General features: G+C 34.6%; 1 protein-coding gene across 2 annotated transcripts in view; it reads right to left on the reverse strand.

The window, feature by feature from the left end:
* Positions 1–19,838, reverse strand: part of CNTN5 (contactin 5) — a 1,268,958-nt gene that overhangs the window by 127,154 nt on the left and 1,121,966 nt on the right. For both annotated transcript variants that reach the window (XM_019741696.2, XM_074335568.1), the window contains 2 exons: positions 9,692–9,819; positions 7,316–7,491 (listed from right to left, as the gene is read on the reverse strand). In XM_019741696.2, coding sequence (XP_019597255.2) covers positions 7,316–7,491; positions 9,692–9,819 — 304 coding nt within the window. The remainder of the gene's footprint in view (positions 1–7,315; positions 7,492–9,691; positions 9,820–19,838) is intronic.

Consider the following 19,838-nt stretch of genomic DNA (forward strand, 5'->3'; position numbering starts at 1 on the left):
TTAAATTAATCCTTTGGTTGGATTAAAAACAACCAAAGAAAGAGAACAGAGTATTACAGAAATCCAGTTTGAGTTTATATATCTATCTATCTCTATCTATCTATCTATCTATCTATCTATCTATCTATCTATCTATCTATCTATCTATCTATCTATCTATCTATCTATCTATCTATCTATCATTTACCTATCATTTATCTATCTATCTATCTATCTATCTATCTATCTATCTATCTATCTATATTGAAAAAAATAATTTTCAAGAAAAAGAAAACTTCCAAAAGGGAAAAAATGAGTTCTAGACATGTAAGCACTTTTTAATTTCTGGAGTTTTTAATCTAGGAAATAAAAATCTACTAAGCGGTAAGGAGTGTTTTCTGTTTTTCATCCCTGACTTTTCCCAAACCAATAACCTGAAACATCCAGCTAGTTCTGATAAGAATCTGTGGAAGCTATGATAGTTTTATCCCCTCACAGAACACAGGTTAATGATCTGATATTTCCCAGCATGGCCTACAATAAAATTGCCTTTATCAGTAAGTTTTATTTTCCCAATAAATAAATAAATTCAACCAACCAACCAACCAAGGAACCAACCAACCAACCAACCAACTAACCAACCAATCAACCTATAGCGCTGCACTATAAAGCATTTCAGAGAAGCGAGTAACTTTCCTATCACCAATAATGCTCTGTAAATATATTATAAAGATAAAACATCTATCAAAGATGGAGCATCTAAGTGAATGAAAAAAATCTCTGCAGCCCTACCATAGAACCATGCCCAAAAGGTTGGTTTTGGTGGACTACCTTTAAATGAACAAAGTGAGGCCTGTGTGACTTGGATGGCTAACCCTGTCTTCTTATATGTGATAACTTTGGAGGTATTTTACATTTGACAAACTACAAAAAGTGAGAGGTAACAGAGTAAAAATGGAGGTGAATAATCAACATGGTATTACTATCCAGCTGTGATACACCCCCAGAAATTAAGTAAGTGTCTCCCAATAATAAACTATCTCAGATGTCTTCTAAGGCAGTCACCTTTCATTCAGTTCCAAACTGTGCTAAAGTGATCATCCAATTTTGTGTAAAAAATAAAAACACAAAAAAATAAAATATTTTATAATAACAGGTTTTAATAGAATTTTATGCATTATTTAATTTTATTAAAACCTCTGAAATAATGCAATAGGTGGGTAAACTGAGAAAATGCTTAATATCAAGTTTTTATTTTTTTGTATTCAACAAACATTGACTGACTGACTATTTTGTGGACATCTACCGTGCAAAGTGATCAAATATAAAACAGCATTTTAGCTTCTGCTTTTAGGGACCCCACAGTTTAGCTTATTTCTTTAATGTATAACATGTTTTAGAATCACATATTTTAAGGGCATATTTTGGTCAGGAGCGTATGACTACATGAAGTGTACACACATATTAAAAAACAGATGGGCTATCTTTTTTTACTGTGGAAACTACTACTACTTGGGGAAGATAGTGGGTGCAGGCACATTCTTTAACACAGACAAGCAGGGAAAATGGATATGGTACACTTTCCTGAAATGTCTGAAACTTCTAAGGGCTTGAGGGTAACCTCTCTCTTTTTTGATTGGTGGTTACTCTATTATTCAGTCCTATTAAAATGACAAAGTGACTTCTTTGTTAAGTTAGGTAAAAGACTGGGAGAGAACTGTTGTAAAGCAAATATGTGGCAGTCCAAAAACTATAGCAGAAAACAGGAAGTTGGTGGATTACCAGGATGCCAAGATTCAGAGCAAGACAATAACCCAGAGGCATGAAATCAAGTGATGGGCAAGGACAAACACCTTGCCAGTCAGGGAGAGGGTAGGGCTCAGAGTCCAGGAGGCCACATTACTTGAAAATGTAACTATTACTAGTGAGTAGAATGAGTCAAAGAGAATGTGTGCCTTTGTTATATTTCGTGATTCTCTGCCCTTTTGTATGCTTCCTGATTAGTCATGAAGTGGCTCTGAGACTTATATCTGCTAATAGGATGAAAAAGAGGGTGCACTAGATGCTCGCGAGGTCCTCAGAACGTTGTGCCTTAGTAAACCCTGGCAGTGGGTCCAATGATTTTATTCCTTCTAAAAACAATAACATTGATCCACCAGGAAAGAGAATGGTGCTGTCTTCTGGTGAGCACTCACTGTCTTCTATTCTGAGACTTTTACTCCTCAGGAAATAGATACTAATTCCTAAGAAGATAAACTAGGAATAGATTTAAACATAATGGGAACACTGAGTAGGCTAGAACTTTTCAGTGAAAGTAAAACCCTTAAGGTATTAAGGAGTTTATATTGTGGCCCCTTTTTATCTACCTGAAACTGCACAAAAACCATGGATATGATTCATGATTCCTATACGTGGTATACAGAATATCACTATTACTTCTACTTTCCAACTTTCTAACAGTCAGATCTGGTTGGTAATGGAATGGACTACTTCAGAAGAATGAGTTCCTCATCACTAAAAGAGTTACAGAAGACACTCATGATACTGACAGAGAAGCAAGGTGTCAATTTAGGACAAACTCAATAATCTCCAAGATCCTTTCACAACCCTGAGATACAATATTTTTCCCATTTTACATTGCCTTTCTCTTTATTTTTTTCCAATCCTAATACTACCCATCCTTTGCAGTCTAGGTCAGGTAGCACCTTTTCCCCAAATAATATTACTTCCTGTGACAGTTTTGAGGAATTGATGAGCTATTGTATAAATATTTTTTAGCTGAGTACTTGGCATGCAATTAATTCCTTTTTTTTTTTTTTTTTTTTTTTTTTTTGCTTTTCTCCACAATGCTAATAACTTACATTAATCTCTTTTCTGACCTCCAAGAATATTTGCCTGTAACAAAAAATTAGTAATTGTTTTCTATGGTCATATATTTGGAATTAATGTTCTACATTATCTTTAAATTCATTAAAGACTAGAACCAAATCTTCCTTTTATTTTTATTTCCCACAGTTTACAGGCAAGGGCTGAACACATCATGGTCAATGAATACAGAGAAGGTAATCTTTATAAAGAGGAATCAACATAACTCAGTTTAAAAATCACACTGTATTTAATCTTGTTACCCCAATTTAGTATTCATGTGGCCTAGAAAAATCTTATGCTTCAGTTTCCTCATTAGAAATTGGGGTCAAATATCCCTACTCTGCCTTCCCAAGTGTACAGTTATAACCAGATAATTGGGTAAATATGAAGGACCATTCAAATAATACACTTTTGATTTGGTTGCCCATTTAGTTGCAATTTAGCATGTGTGAAGAGTTCACAAACAAAGGGCAGTTCTTTAGCTAACCATCCTGATGAGAAATGTTTTTTTTCTCTCTGCCAAAAAAACAGAGCAAATTGTAGGCTACCATGATATTTAGTGTAACTGTTCTTTATGCATTTTAAGGAAGAACCATCATGTTTACATCTGAAATGAATAATTGGGGATTTCAAATCCCTGGGAAACAATGGATCACCATAGTCCTCCATTAAGACTGCGGTTTGGGAGCCACATGGCTATGCTCAGGGGCTCTTCAGAACTCCGGAGAGTACTGAGGTTCTCACAGACCTCTGCCTAGCATAAACGATTGTATCAAAACACAATGGTAAATGCTGTATTTGATAACATGATGGTTATTCAAGGCCAAAGCTTATAATGGTCGACCTCATTGTCATCTCTGTTTAACCAGCCTAGAGAGCAATTCAATCCCTGCTCCACACAGCTGTCAGAAATATCTTCCTAAAAAAACAAATCTGAATCACATTGCTCCCTGCTGAATTCGAAATACAACCCCCATTCCACAGCGCAGAAATCAGTGTCTTTTACTTTTTAATGAGGCCTCTGCTGCTTCCCTTTAAATTTATTCAACAAATATCGACTTGTCTACTACGTGCCCTCACTGTTGCTGTCAGGGCGAGTGGTTCCTCACTGTTCCTGAAAACGTGCTCTAAATTCTTCTGCCTTTCTATCATCTGCTTGCTCTATCTGGAATGTAGCTTCTTCTCTTAGCCACCTGGCAAGATCCTGCCTGTCCAGGTCTAGGTCAAACACCACGTCCTCCTGCCAGCCGAACGCACAGAGTTCTCTGGTGATACTACCGTTACAGATTCCTAACTGGCCTATCCTGCTATCTCTCCCCTTCAATTGGGCTTTCTTAGGGGTGAAGGGCCATGCCGTTTACTTTGGATCCCCCACAGCACTTAGCTTGTAAAACAGAATCGAACTCAAAATCTCAAGAATAGCCTCACTGAACTGCCACTTTCAAGTTAATTCATCCTCACTGCCTAAAAAGTGATACTGATGAATTGGGTCAAATATTTATGGACTAACAGATTGCACACACCCTTTTAACAGTGGCTCCATTAATGGACTCACTCCAAATCTGTCGTATTGCTGGATTTGTAAAACATGGCCTAAGTAAAGAGGGCAAAAGAAATAAAAGCATTTGCATTATAGATGTTTTAATTTAGATTTCAAAGCAAGAGTTATTATTTTTTAACCTGATGTGATTATATGTTTATCTATTCACTTTCTTAGAATGCAGTCCAAAAGCACTGTTTTATTTAACACATAAAAATGTGTATTGTATATAGATGTCATAAAAACTACATATACAAATTTGCCCAGAGCTTTATCTACAAATCAAAGGCTGTGTATAAAAGACAATACTACAACTAGTTTAAAGGTAGAGAACTTCATTAAGCTATATTTGGCATTAAGCTATACAAGATGCTATATATCAACATCATTGGTTTGTTTATCTATGTCAGAGATTTAGTTGATTTATTTGACACACTACAATGTAAATGTGCTTAAAACTTTTACCGCCCTTTCTCTTCCGATTAACCCACACATAATCATCCGCTAGGGGGTTAGGTCCCAGGGCTCCCGTCAAAGGCACACTGTATTCTGTTTAAGTCCCTGAAATCTGTTGGGCTTTCTTACTCTGCTAAGCCAGCCTAGACCCCTATGGTCTCTTCATTGTCTCTCCTTTGAAGCTCAGAGCAGGACACAGATCACCCCAGTTGACTCTTCTGAGTCCTGTCTGTCCTACCCCTCTTATTTCTAGAGTCTTCAACTGGCCTCTCATACAGAAGGTATCCACTAGTCCAGAGATCTTCCCAAATCTCCCTTTTGTCTAACACTTTCATTCCTTCTTCTCACATTCTTTCTCACACATATTAATTCACAAGAAGAAGCGTAGGCCGGGGATACAATTCTTTCCTATTTTTTCCCTGTTTTTTCAATATCATAAAATGGAGTTCTCTCCAGTGTACGCCCCTGAAGGGATTCAGGACCCAACCAGTATTTGAGGAAATTGGGAGAAAACAGATAAATGATTTATTTTGAACATTCCAGTTCAAAGCTTCCAAATTTTTAAGTATATACATATTTATATTAATTATTCTAAATATACTAAAAATGATGTCCTATATTACCTTAAACCTAAATATTTTTCTCACTTCTCAATATAATTTGTTTTATTCTTCTATTCTATAGTTTATTATCATTGTCTACAATCCAGAGCCTAATTTTAATATGGCTTGTAACAAGGTTAACAGGGATTAAGAAGTCAATTGTGTACTTTTCAAGGACAATAGTATCATGTATGTAAAGAGGAATATAGCAGATACTATTACCTGCCAACCCTATGAAAGGGATTTAAGGTATTTACTGATGCAAATGAATGACATCAAACTGAAGTTGCAATGTCCAAGAGACAAAAACAAGAATTCACATAATTTGACCAGGACCATTAATGTCTCTATTGGTATTTTAAGATAAAGAGGGGGACGCTTATAGAAAGAAAAATAACAATATTCATTTTAGACATATTTTTACTTTATATATGTGATCACTCCAAATGAATGTTTACTGATAATCCTGAGAAGATATACTTTTGATGGTATATTTTTTGTTTTTAAATGTAATCTGTTTCTAACATATTTTTCTGGATCTGTTTTGTGACATTCATGGTACATTAAACCATTAATAATTAAAACTAATTTATTTAATGAGATGTGAACAATGCAGTTGGTAATTATTTCTTGCAGACTCTCCCACTAATTACAAAGTAAACCAGGATAAAAAGAATAATTTGGAAGAAAATGTTTAATTTTGGTTACATTGACAAATGTAAGAAAGAGAGCTCATGTTTACTCTTCTAATATAAATTTATCAGATTCTAGAGTGAGAAGGGATCTTAGATTTGTTCACTTTATTTTTCACTGAGATTAATGCCCAGACAAGTTGAGTGACTCACTTTTTGATACACAGCTGATTAGGGATTTAAGTAGAAATAGATCCAGAAAATTCCTGACTTTTGGTCTAGGACTTTTTTCACTGTGTCATATTACCTTTATAATAAAATTTAGTCCAAACTGAGTTTTACATGTTTGGGCTCATTACAGCTGAGTTTTCCCAAAATATGTACTTCCCAAAATATTTAGAGAAAAATAAACTGATGTTAATAAGCATATGACAACATTTTAAATTGGATTCATAAATTGTATTTGGATCCATCTCTTTAGCTAATATAGAAAGGATATTGCAGCCCAAATCTCTCTCTGCTACCCTAATTCCAACCGGCTTTTTTTCTGTTACTCTTCTTCTATGTCTTAAATAAGACAGTGGGGGAAAGAGGTGTTTTTTCACATCTCTATTGAATTACGACACTTTGATAGTTCTATAAAATTTTGGTCAAAAGACTTCCCACTCTATGTAGTTGATTGCCATGTAGATACATAAAATAAAAGAAAATATTACAAAGAAAAGGTTTGGTAGACAAGAAATTAGTATGTCTGTGAATGTTTATCTAAGGTTAATGTGCATTTCTGACTATGGGTTATATAGCTTAGCTCTATAGCCTATGAGAAAATTAAAAATCTCCCAAAATTACTACTTCTTGAGGAGTAGAGCAGGCAAGTTATTTTACTTATGTATTGTATCATAATTACTATTAATGTTTTAAATAACACTTGCCACTTTATGCAGCAACATAACTTTTGAGAAGTAATTAGTTAACATTAACACTATTAATCAAGTAAATAAAAGTGGCAAAGAAGCCAGATTTGCATAATAAAGTATTCCCAATTTCTTACTGGGGGTTTTAAAATAATTATTTCTTTCAGTTTGACACAGTATAAACTAATGAAAGAATGTAGTCATTAAAATCAAATGGATTTTTTCCTATTTTTGCTTAGCATTTCATAGATAAGAAAGTTTTTACAATTGAGTCTAAATTTCTAAAATTATTATTACTCAAAAAATAAAAGTGTATTAACTTACGGCCCTGATGTTTTCAAAATGTCCACCTTCTTTTTCGAAATCAATAGGCTGTCCTTTTAGTGTCCAGTAGAAAGTGACATCCAAACTAGCATCGTGAATTGCTTTGCAATTAAGAACGATGCTTTCTCCCACTGTTAACTCTGTTCTTTTAGGAGTAAGTTCTATTCTTGTAGGTTCTATAGAAATAAAAATGCATTGATTAACATAATGAACACATAATATTTACCTGCTTTCTATATTTTAAATAATAGAGGGAAGCTTAAACAAGGAATTTACACAACACAGTTGTTTCAGATACACATCCTTAAATAAATTATTATTAGTTGAAATATTACATTTTGGTATGCTAAGGCATTTTACTATGCTTCTATTGGGGAGTGATGATTTAAAGGTCCCTGTTCCTATTAAGAAGTCAACTTGGATGAAAAAGATGAGAGACTATGCAACTACATGGGGAATTTGGTATTCTGGCAGGAGATAAATCAGAAAAAGAAGCCACAGCCTCCCTGCCCACCTATAAGGATCATCAAGTATAAATAAAAGGATTTTTACAACAAAAAATGCTCCATATTTAAGGAGGAAGAATTAGGTGAGTCCTCTTGTTTAAAGGTTATAGGAAGCACCTCCTCTCAAATAAGTATCTGAACAGAGATAGAAATATAATACTACTATTACACCAATCCCTCTTATGAGTAGAAAAGATGTAGACAGGCACCTCTGGCTGATTATAAAAAAATCACTCTAATAGATTATGAATGTTTTGAGATCTGCAAAGAAAGGCAAAATATTGAATGGAAATGTTTCTGAGAAAAACAATGTTTTTGAATTACTTAATGATTCAATTCAATTAAAAAATACATTTTTACAGGGTTTAGAAAAGCTTTGAAGCAATAATGGCTAATTGAGCTATATGTCTAAGGGTCACTTAAGATAGTGATCAAATAATTGTAATATCATGTGTTAATTTGAATAAAGTAGGGAAATGATGGAGACAGGATTTTGGTTTTATCTTTCTTTTTAAGTAAATTTCTGATTGTAGATGCCTCAAGATGACTGACACAAATGATTAAAAATTAGCCCAATTTTCCTATTCTAGCTCTATTGTTGCAAATATCATACTCTGATGAAGCACCATTCTTAACCATAACCGATAACCTCCTTCTCAGTGGTCACTGAGAGGTGTGACCAGGCAAGGAATGCCGCTATACATGTTAACATTTTAGAAGTCAGGTATTTTGTGTGGCAGTCTAAGTTTTGGCTTCATCAGAGAAGACAGATAATCACATCATACTCTAGTTCAAATTTTGTGCGAATTAGAATATTCCATGGAAATAAATATTCAATTTATCTCATGATGAACAGAAAACATTTTTGTTATTATATAAAAAAAGTCTCTGGATCCCGCACTGCCTCAGTATGAAAAATACATTATTTAGCACAGAGAAGGAATAAGACTGGAAGCAGAAGACTGAGTTGGATTCCCATAATGTATACTATAAATGAAGACATCTTTTAAATTCTGTTTCTTCCTTCCATTGATGTTTCCCTCTTCTCTAAAATATCAGAGTACTGGCTATTTTAATTACTTTTCTATTTCTAATGAATGAAAATTAACATTTTCCTATTTTTGTCGCCAAAGTATGATTCAATATACAATACATGCACACATGGAAAAAAAAATAAGGATATGTAGTTCAGTTGTGAAAAATATTCCTTTACCAATCAAAGGGACTGCCTACAATATGAGATTTTTCTTAACATTAAGCAGTGACATGTCGTCTCAAAAGAAGGTTGTAAGCTTGAAATCCCTTCACTTTAGAAACATAAAACTCACAGAAATATTAGGCAGCGATATTTGTAATTTTTAAAAATGATATTATATAAAAAAATGCCCAATGCCAGCATCAAAGAGCAGCTCTGGTGTCAGTATATCTGATGCACACTCCACACCTCCCATTCACGCCTTCCTCCTGCTACTCCTTTCTGCCCCAAATCCCCTGTTGAAGTGGTAATAAAGGAATATGACTGATTAATGCTAAAATTAGTCTTGGTAGATGAAAAATGTGTTTATACTGTTAGCATGCTTTTAAATTTTGAGACACCAACTAAAATCTCACAAAGCTTTCTTTATCCTCTCACGTATTTTGTTCAAAGGAAAAGATTTAAATTTCTACCACAAAGCATTCCTTTCTTTATGTCCCCTAAATAATGGAAAGGGTCAATTTGGCTGTGTTAGTTCTACTTTTACAATGTATTTTATCAACAGGAACATACACACACATACGTGCAAACACATATACCTGTATATTATATTTATTCACTTTCTGATAAAGCTGTGAAATGACGCTTATGAAATATTTATCCACATTTACTTACCTTTTACAGATACTGAAGCTATGATTTCAGCAGAACCAAAGACATTTTCCCCTTGGCAAACGTACTTTCCCTCATCTGATTTAGAAGCATTTAGGATCCGTAGACTCCCGTCTGGAAGAATAGCTATTCTGAAAATCATTAAAAAAATTTTTTTTCCTTGTTTTACTGAAAATCAGCTAAGTAGTAAGAAACTCTGATGAAGTCTGAAACCACTTCCAAGGTAATAATAAGTAAGATAAAAGATCACTGTGAAAATATGCAGTGATAGTGGAAATGTTTTACCCTTGAAGAAATTATGCAATAAACCAACTTAATATCTTCTCATATTTAAAAGGGTTAGACACTTACAGGTTATTTTTCTTTTGATACTTTTTTGACAGTTAATTTTAAAACTTGTGGAAAAGGTGACCTTGAATTTAGTTATTAAAACTTATGCTATAATATCACCCAGCAATATTTTAATATTAAGCTTGCGTATTTCACCTCAAACCAAGAGTGACCTCAAAAATCAAATATAGAAAGAAAAAACATAGAGGAGGACAGGTGCAGAACATAAAATTAATTGTATACAGCCAAGAGATGATTTATGGTAGTTTCTCTCCAGTGCCACTTGTGCTGCAAGGGTATGAAATTGAGACCTGATACCTGGGCGGCTCGCACTTCACTTTTTAAACATAAAAGCATGCTATCTGAGTTTGCATTTGGGCTCAATTGAGATCTTTGTTAAAAGTAAACCTTAAGTCTTATATGAAGGTGAAAAATTACAGTATTAAAAATTTTTCAAATCAGTGAAAATGAGTTTGATATTTAGGATTACTGTAGTCTCTTATGTAGTCATCATTCCAGAAATACACAGATTTAAATTAAATTAGTATTTTTGTCCTTTTCTTTCTTCTAAGCTACTGAAATACAACCCATTACTTCACTGGTGCATCAACCTACTAAAGGAACCTGAAACATAATAGAAGTGGCTGTTGGTAGTTTTATTTGATATGCCACTAGAGTTTGGACTGGCTTCTTTTAGGAAAGAGAATGTAACTGACTGCACTGCTTTTGGTAAGAACCAGTGACTCCATTGAACTTGAAATCCTAAAATTGGATCTTCCTAGTCCTGAAAATAGTTTATTCTATAGCAATGTGATAATATTAGACTATTTAAGATACAAGAATGGTTGAATCTGTTTAGTCAACATCATTTAGGTTATTTGAAAATGTGTATTCAATCTTGCCAATCACCCAGAACCGAGTTACTGAGATCACTGAACTTTATAACAATTGGATTAGATTCTAAAATGCTGAATATTGCTTATGAATTTATACTTACATGTAGTCATCAATAAAGATACCAGTTTAAAAACATCATATTGTTTTCGATATCAATCAAAATTGATTTACAACATGTAAGAATGTAGATAAATTTAGAAGCAAGGCAAACTAGGAATAGAGAATTTGATTTTGTAATTTATGTCTAGGGTTGATACTAACTTGAGATATTTGGAAAACACAGTGATCTCAAAAGATATGTAATCTAGTCAAGACGTCCAATGAAACATTATGTTCATTTATTTAGGTAGTGCTCAGTTTCTATAAAAATGCAGTATAATGCATTTATTACATTTCAATCCCCCAAATACAAAGTTACAAAAAAGACATATTTGAAAGCAAAAAATATATATTTTTTATAAACAAATAGGCATTCTCTTGGGAGAATAACAAACTTTACTGAAATTTAGCAAATGACTGTAATTTGTGCTCCTTGTCAATATCTTGAAAATATCTGGACTTTACTGACTGGTGTAAATTCTAATCTAGAAGGTAAGAAGTTTGGCTTAAAATTCACCTCCTTTAAAGAAATAAATGTATCTTAGATACTGGCAGTATTTCAGCTCTTGATTTAAGGTAAGTCCTTTCTCACTGACAGCATACGATATATTATATTTTCCTTTGAAAGATAGTTTATGAACACTCTTGTACTGTAGGCTACTGATACACTGGGGGACGAAGAATTTTAAGTACCATGATGTTTTTCATCTGTCAACTGGCAGTGTCATTTAACCGAAAACCTATCTACTAATTCATATTGTACATCCTTATCAGATGAGCTCATTTTTCAAACTGAGAAAAGAAAAAAAAAATTGATTAGACAATGAATGTGATTTACATTATGTCTGGCTATTGCATACATAATTACTAGATAACTGAATATTGAATAAATATTTCCTTGCAATTTCCTACCTCTATCTATCTTCTTTCCTCTGCTATTATTGCATGTGACTCCTACATTTGGAATTTTCAGATTTGGGGATTAATTCTGCTGAGACATCCTTGAACTTGGAGTAGGGTGTTAAGGGAAGGGTAAAGCGAAGGTCTATTGGAGGTAGGAAGAGATCTTAGAAATGCAAACCAGCATTCTAACATTCAGTATAAAGTGATGCTTAGTATATTCTGGTCTCTTAATTTCTCCATGAGTTTCTGCCTAGACCTGCAGATATCTTGGCTCTCATCTTGCTTTATTGATAGGCATATTATAAGCTCATACATTTAAAGTGTATACTTTGAAAAGTTCTCACATATGGAAGTAATCATGAAACCATTACCACAGTCAAGACAATCAACATGCACATCACACCCAAAGCATCTCTGTTCCCTCATATTCTCTTCCCCTATCCCCTTCCCACCCTTACCTTTATCGCTAGGCTACTATTGATCTGCTTACTAGAGTTAAATTTGCACTTTTACAGGAATTTATATAAATAGAATTACAACATTATGCATATATTCCTTTTTGTTTAGTTTATTTCACTCAGCATAATTGAAATTAAGCTGAGAGTCATCCATGAATTATCAATAATACATTCCTTTTAATTGCTGAGTTGGTATTTCCTTATGTGTATATACCACAACTTGTTTATCCACTCACCTTTGGATGGACATTTGGCTTATTTTCAGCTTGGGGCTATTACATATAAAACTGCCATGAACATTTGTGTACAAGTTTTTAGTGGATATTTGTTTTTCCTTCTTTTGAATAAATTTTTAGGACTATGATGACTGCATCATCTGGTTTATGTTTAATATTTGGCTTTTTAGGAAGCTGTTGTAGTGTTTCCAAGTGGTTGCTCTACAGCATAGTCCTAGCAGCATTGGATGAGAGTTCTTACAATACTTGATACTCGTGTGGTCAGTCATTTTAGTCTGAGCTAGTACTATTATAAGGAGGTAGTACTAGAATCTCCTCATGGTTTTAAGTTGCACTTCCCTAATGACTAACGAGTGACATTGAGCATCTTTTCACGAGCTTACTTCCCATCTGTGTTTCTTCTTTGGTGAAGTGATTATTTGATAATTTACCAATTTTTTTGAGTCGTTTTCTTATTGAGGTTTGAGAGTTCTTTTTATATTCCAGATATAACTCCTTTTTCAGGTATGAAATTTGCAAATATTTTCTGCCAGTTTGTGGCATGTCTTAGCATTTTTCTAACAGCAGAAGTTCTTAATGTTGATGAAATCCAATTTATCAATTTTATTTTATGCTTTGTGTTTTTGTTGTACTAAGAAATCTTTATATAACCTAAGGTCACAAAGATTTTCTGCTTTCTTTTAGAAATTTTATAGTTCTAAGTTTTATGTTTATGTTTGTGATTCATTGTGGGTTACTTTTTGTTTATGCTCTGAGGTATGAATCTAACTTATATTTATTTTGGATATGGTAATCCAATTGTTCCATGCTATTATTTTAAAAACACTATGTTTTCTCCATGACCTTTTCACCACTGTCAAAAAATCCATTGTCCATAAATGTGTAGTCACTTTCTTTTGTTCAATTGATCTGTTTATCTTTCTTCATGACAAAACCACACCATCTTGATTACTGTATCATTATGATCTTGAAGTCAGGTAAATTAAGATTTCCTACTTCTCTCTTCTTTTTCAAAACTGTTTTGTCTAGTCTATGTTCTTTGCATTTCCATATGAATTTTAGAAAAAACTTGTCAATTTCTAAAAAAAAATACTTGCTGAGGTTTTGATTAGGATTTCAATGAATTTCTAAGTCAATATGTGGAAGAATTGAAACAATAGGGTCCTGCAATTCGTGAACATTATACATCTCCATTTGTTCAGGTCTTTAATTTCTCTACACAGTATTTTGTAGTTACTAGTTTACAGGTTTTACATATCTCTTATCAGATTTATCCCTATGATTTTGATACTATAATAAAATATTTACTTATTTATTTATTCAAATGAAAAAAATTGAAATAATTGTAGAGTTACATGCAGTTTTATGAAATAATACTCAGAGCTCCCTTGTATGCTTTTTCTAGTGTCCATCGATGGTAACATTTTGTAAAATTATAGCATAATACTACAACCAGGATATTGATATTAATGCAATCCATTGATTGTGTTTAGCTTTTTTGCCCAGCTTTAATTTACTCATTTGTGTGTGTGTTTTAAGTTGTACACAATGTTATCATTTAGCATTTGCATGTCCACCACCACAGTCATGATACAGAATAGTTCTAACACTGAAAAGATTCTTCATTTTCCTTTTTATAGCCACACCCATCTTCATCCCACACTTCTATCATCCTTCTCCTCCCCCCCCGTTCCTAATTCCTGCCTACCACTATTTTGTCCTCCATTTCTTGTCTCCCCCACCCCCCCGAAAAAATGTTATATAAATGAAATCTTAGAATATGTAACCTTGGGATTGGCCTTTTAATTCACTTAACTTAATTTCCTAAAAATTCATTCAAGTTGTGTGTGTTAGCTTATTTTTTTTATTGCTGAATAGTATTCCATGGCATGGATACACCACATTTTCTTTAGCCATTCACTTGTTGAAGGACATTCTAAGCAGATCCTAAAATTTTGTATTACAAATAAAGTTGCTATAAGCATCTGTGTACAAGTTTTTGAATGAACATAAGCGCTAGTTTCTCTGGGATAAATGGCTAAAAGTATAATTTCTGAGTCAGAAAAATTCAATTTATAGTTTTATTTTTAATTAAAATTTATTGGGGTGACAATTGTTAGTAAAATTACATCGTAGGTTTCAGGTGTACAATTCTGTTTTTTTAAAAATATTTTTCAATTACAGTTAACATACAATATTATATTAGTTTCAGATGTACAGCACAGCAATTAGACATTTATGTACCTTACAAAGTGATCATTCCAATAAGTCCAGTACCATCTGATACCACACATAGTTATTATAATACTATTGATTATATTCCTATGCTCTACTCATTCTCGAGACTATTTTTATAACTGTTAATTAATACCTCTTAAGCCCTTTCACCTTTCTCCCCCATTGCATAAGAGTTCTCACAACACTTGATATAGTTAGTTGTTTGAGTTATAGCTAAATATTACAATAAATAGATACTGGAATGTCATCATGGTTTTAAGTTGCATTTCCCTAATGACTAATGAGTAATGTTGAGCATGTTTTCGTGTGCTTACTTCCCATCTGTGTTTCTTCTTTCATGAAGTAACACCAAACCTAACACCTGTCCCACCTGGAGACCATCAATTTGTTCTCTGTATCCATGAATTTATTTGCTTCGTTTATTTTGTTTTTTAGATTATACTTTTAAGTGAAATAATATGGTATTTGTCTTTCTCTGTCTGACTTATTTCATTTATCATAATACCCTCCAGGCTGATCCACATCGCCACAAATTGCAAGATTTCATTAATTTTATGGCTAATAGTCCATTGTATATATGTACCACATCTTCTTTATCCATTCATTGATTGACAGACACTTAGGTTGATTCCATATCTTGGCTACTGTAAATAATGCTGCAGTGAACACAGGGATGCATATATATCTTTCTGAATTAGTGCGTTTAGTTTGTTCTGATAAATATCCAGGAGTGGAATTGCTGGATTCCAAAGTAGTTCTATTTTTATTTTTTGAGGAACTTCTATACTGTTTTCCATAGTGGCTGCACCAATCGGCAATCCCACCATCAGTGCATGAGGGCTCCTTTTTCATCACATCCTCGCCAACACTTGTTGTTTGTTGATATATTGGTGATAGCCATTCTGACAGGTGTGAGGTGATATCTCATCGTGATTTTAATTTGCATGTCCCTTATGATTAGTGATGTTGAGCATGTTATCATATTTTTATTGGCCATCTGTACAACCTCTTTGGAGAAATGTCTATTCGGGTCCTCTGCTCATATTTTAAATCAGGTTTTTATTTTTCTTGTTGCTAAGTTGTATGAGTTCTTTTTTTTTTTTTAATTGGGGAATATTGGGGAACAGTGTGTTTCTCCAGGGCCCATCAGCTCCAAGTCGTTGTCCTTCAATCTAGTTGTGGAGGAAGCAGACCAGTTTCAAGTCCTGTCACTGTTTTCAATTTTCAATTGCAGGGGGCGCAGCCCACCATCCCATGATCCTGCAACCTTGTTGTTGAGAGCTCGTGCTCTGACCAACTGAGCAATCCGGCTGCCCCTCTGGAAGGTCAGCAGCAGCTCATTGTCTCCATTCTAGTTGTGGAGGGTGTAGCTCACTGGCCCATGTGGGAATCGAACCAGTAATCCTGCTGTTCAGAGCTCATGATCTATCCAACAGCCATCCGACCGCCCCATATGTGTTCTTTTACATTTTGGATATTAACCCCTTATCAAAGGTATCATTGGCGATCTTCTCCCATTAAATAGACTACCTTTTCATTTTGTTAATGGTTTCATTCACTGTGCAAAAACTTTTTAGTTTGATGTAGTCCAATTTGTTTATTTTTTTCTTTTGTTTCCCTTGCCTGAGGAGACATATCATATGTGTGTGTGTGTGTGTGTGTGTGTGTGTGTGTGTGTGTGTGTATATATATATATATGGCTAATAGTGATGTCAAAAAAATTACTGCCTATATTTTCTCCTCGGAGTTTTATGATTTCAGGTCTTACACATAAGTCTTTAATCGATTATGAGTTTATTTTTGTATGTGGTATAAGAAAGTTATCTACTTTCATTTTCTTGCAAAATCTGTACAGTTCTCCAACTCCATTTATTGAAGAAACTGTCTTTACCCTATTGTACATTCTTGCCTCCTTTGTTATAGATGAAATGACCATATAAGCATATAAGTGTGGCTTTATTTTTGGGCTCTCAATTCTGTTCCTTTGATCAATGTGTCTGGTTTTATGCCAGCACCATGCTATTCTGATTACTACAGCTTTGTAGTATAGTTTGATATCAGGTGGAGCATGATACCTGCAACTTTGTTCTTCTTTTTCAATTGGTGTGGCTATTTAGGGGTCTTTTGTGGTCTCCTATAAATTTTATGATTATTTGTTCTAGTTCTGGGAAAATGCCACTGGTAATTTGATGGGAATTGCACTGAATCTGTAGATATTTGGGTAGTGTGGACATTTTAATGATATTAATTCTTATTATCCATGAGCACAGTATGTGCTTCCATTTATTTGTATCTTCTTCAATTTCTTTCTTCAATGTTTCATAATTTTCCAAGTATCGGTCTTTAACTCCTTGGTTAAATTTACTTGTAGGTAATTTTTTACGATGTTATTTAAATGGGATTATTTTCTTAATTTTTACTTTCTGAAAGTTCTTATTGGTATAAAAAGGCAACCAATTTCTGAATATTAATTTTGTATCCTGTTACTTTACTGAATTCATTTATTAGTTTTAATACTAATACTAATGACTGTATTACATCTTCCTTTCCAATTTAGATGCCTTTTATTTCTTTCTCTTGTCTGATTGTTGTGGCTGGGACTTCCAATGCTATGTTGAATGAAAGATGAAAGTGGGCATCTTTGTCTGATTCCTGATCTTAAAGAAAAAGCTTTCAGCTTTTCACTGTTGAATATGATGTTAGCTCTGTGTTTGTCATGTATGGCATTTATTATGTTGAGGTATGTTCCCTCTATCCTTACTATGCTGAGAGTTTTTATCACAAATGGATGTTGGAATCTATCAAAAGCTTTTTCTGCATCTATTTATATAATGATGTTATTTTTATCCATCATTTTGTTTATGTGGTTTGTCACGTTAATTCATTTGTGGATACTGAATCAGCTTTGCATCTCAGGATGGAATCCCACCTGATCCTGGTATATAATCTTTTTAATATATTGCTGAATTTTCAATATATTGTTAATACAAATACTGACACCCTTTGACATTAACTGTAGTTAGTTTATGTGAACAGGACATACTCTCCCATGAAATGTGAATCTCTACAGATTTTTTTGCATTAATCATAGTGTGGGGATATTATTAAAAATAAATCAGGGTGATGTCATCAAAATGGCGGCATGAGGTGAGCCTCTGGAAATCTCCCCTGGAATTTACAACAAATTAAGCAACTATAACTCCACAAAGGACTCCCTGCACAGCAGACAGGCAAGACAAAGAGGCTGACTACTGAATTCCCCTAAAGGTGGGCAAATTGCATGAGCAGGAGAGGAGAAATGCAGAGATGGAGCAACACGGGCACAGGACACAGATCTAGCTCAGTGCTCCAAGCTCCCAGCATCCCAGAACTACTGCAGCTGCGGGAGAGGGAAGAATTCGGACTGCAAGGGCTCCATTTATGGTCCACAGGGCTGAGGGGACAGCATATAACACGGCTGAACCCAACGCTCATGGCAGAGACCTTGGAGCAAAGACTGAAGGAAGAAGGCTGAAAACGGTGGTTTAAGTCCTCACTGCTGCAGAGAATGGAAGCCTTAGGCACTGAGACTAGCTGCCCCCTCTCTACCTTTCCACAGCTCACCCTGTCCCCACCTGCCCGGTGCTAGAAGCGGAACAGTAGCAGTGTCAGCTCAAAATAACAGAATATTTGCAGTTCTGAGAACTGTATCCACAGACACAGACTCGCAGCCCAATTAGTTCCGGCAAAGGGGAGGGAGCTGTGGAAGCAGGACTGGCTGTGATGGTGGTCGCCCCCATTGCTCTGGCCCACATCTTGCAACCCATCCCGCCCCTGTCCCCACCTATCTGGGCGGATCCCTGCAGTAGTAAACAGAACTGCTGAAACACACGGGCTCTGAATCTGGTGCAGGAATTGCTTTAGAACTTCAAAAGCTCTCCGCATCCCCACACAGACGGACGCAGCGCTCTATGACCCAGGCAAACTGTTAACAGAGAAGCATGCCTTCCAGGGAATCCCCCCATTGTATGAGAAGCTGGAACAGTGCAGAGAAAACATAACACTATAGTATGAGAGAGAAAATAAGCCTGCAGTCAGAGAGAAAATAAAACATTCTACCAACACGTACTGAAAACCAAAAGAAAGACTTCTTCCTATCAACCTGTTGCAGAACCCACTCCTGTAGATGTCTAGGAAGAGAAATAATAAATCATTAACTGCCATGAATAACCAAGGAAACAAGACAGCTCAGAAAGAAAGTGAAAAGTCTCCAGAAAATGAACTTAAAGATATGGAAATATGTGACTTAAATGACAGAGAATTCAAGATTGCAGTTGTGAAAAAACTCAACGAGATGCAAGAAAGTACAGAAAGGCAGTTTAATGAACTCAGAAACACAATCAAAGAACAGCATGAACATTTTACCAAAGAGAATGAAATTTTAGAAAAGAACCAAATAGAATTTCTGGATACTAAGTACTTAATAAGAAGAAATGAAGAATGAAATAGCCAGCTTAGGTAGTAGAGTTGACCAGATGGAGGAAAGAATCAGTGACATTGAAGATAGAAATCTGGAAATGACACAGATGGACGAAGAAAGAGACTTGAGACTTAAAAGAAATGAAAGAACTCCACAAGAACTTTCTGACTCCATCAGAAAGAGCAATATAAGAATAATGGGCATACAAGAAGGAGAAGAAAGAGAGAAGGGAACAGAGAATATATTCAAACAAACAGTCGATGAGAACTTCCCAAACTTGTGTAAAGAACTGGATCCTTGAAACCAAGAAGCACATAGAACACCTAATGACCTCAACCCCAAAAGGCCTTCTCCAAGGCACATTGTATTGAAACTGTCAAAAATGCAATAAATTCTGGAAAGTGTAATAAATTCTGGAAAGATATAAGTATAGGAAACCCTTTGGAGTACATATAATGGGCAGTACACCAGCCTGAGGTATATGAGTATGGGTAGGGAAAGCATTTCAGAGGAGATGATATCTCATTTGT

Source organism: Rhinolophus sinicus, linkage group LG06, assembly GCF_036562045.2.
Source record: "Rhinolophus sinicus isolate RSC01 linkage group LG06, ASM3656204v1, whole genome shotgun sequence".
In the NCBI taxonomy this organism is placed as follows: Eukaryota; Metazoa; Chordata; class Mammalia; order Chiroptera; family Rhinolophidae; genus Rhinolophus; species Rhinolophus sinicus.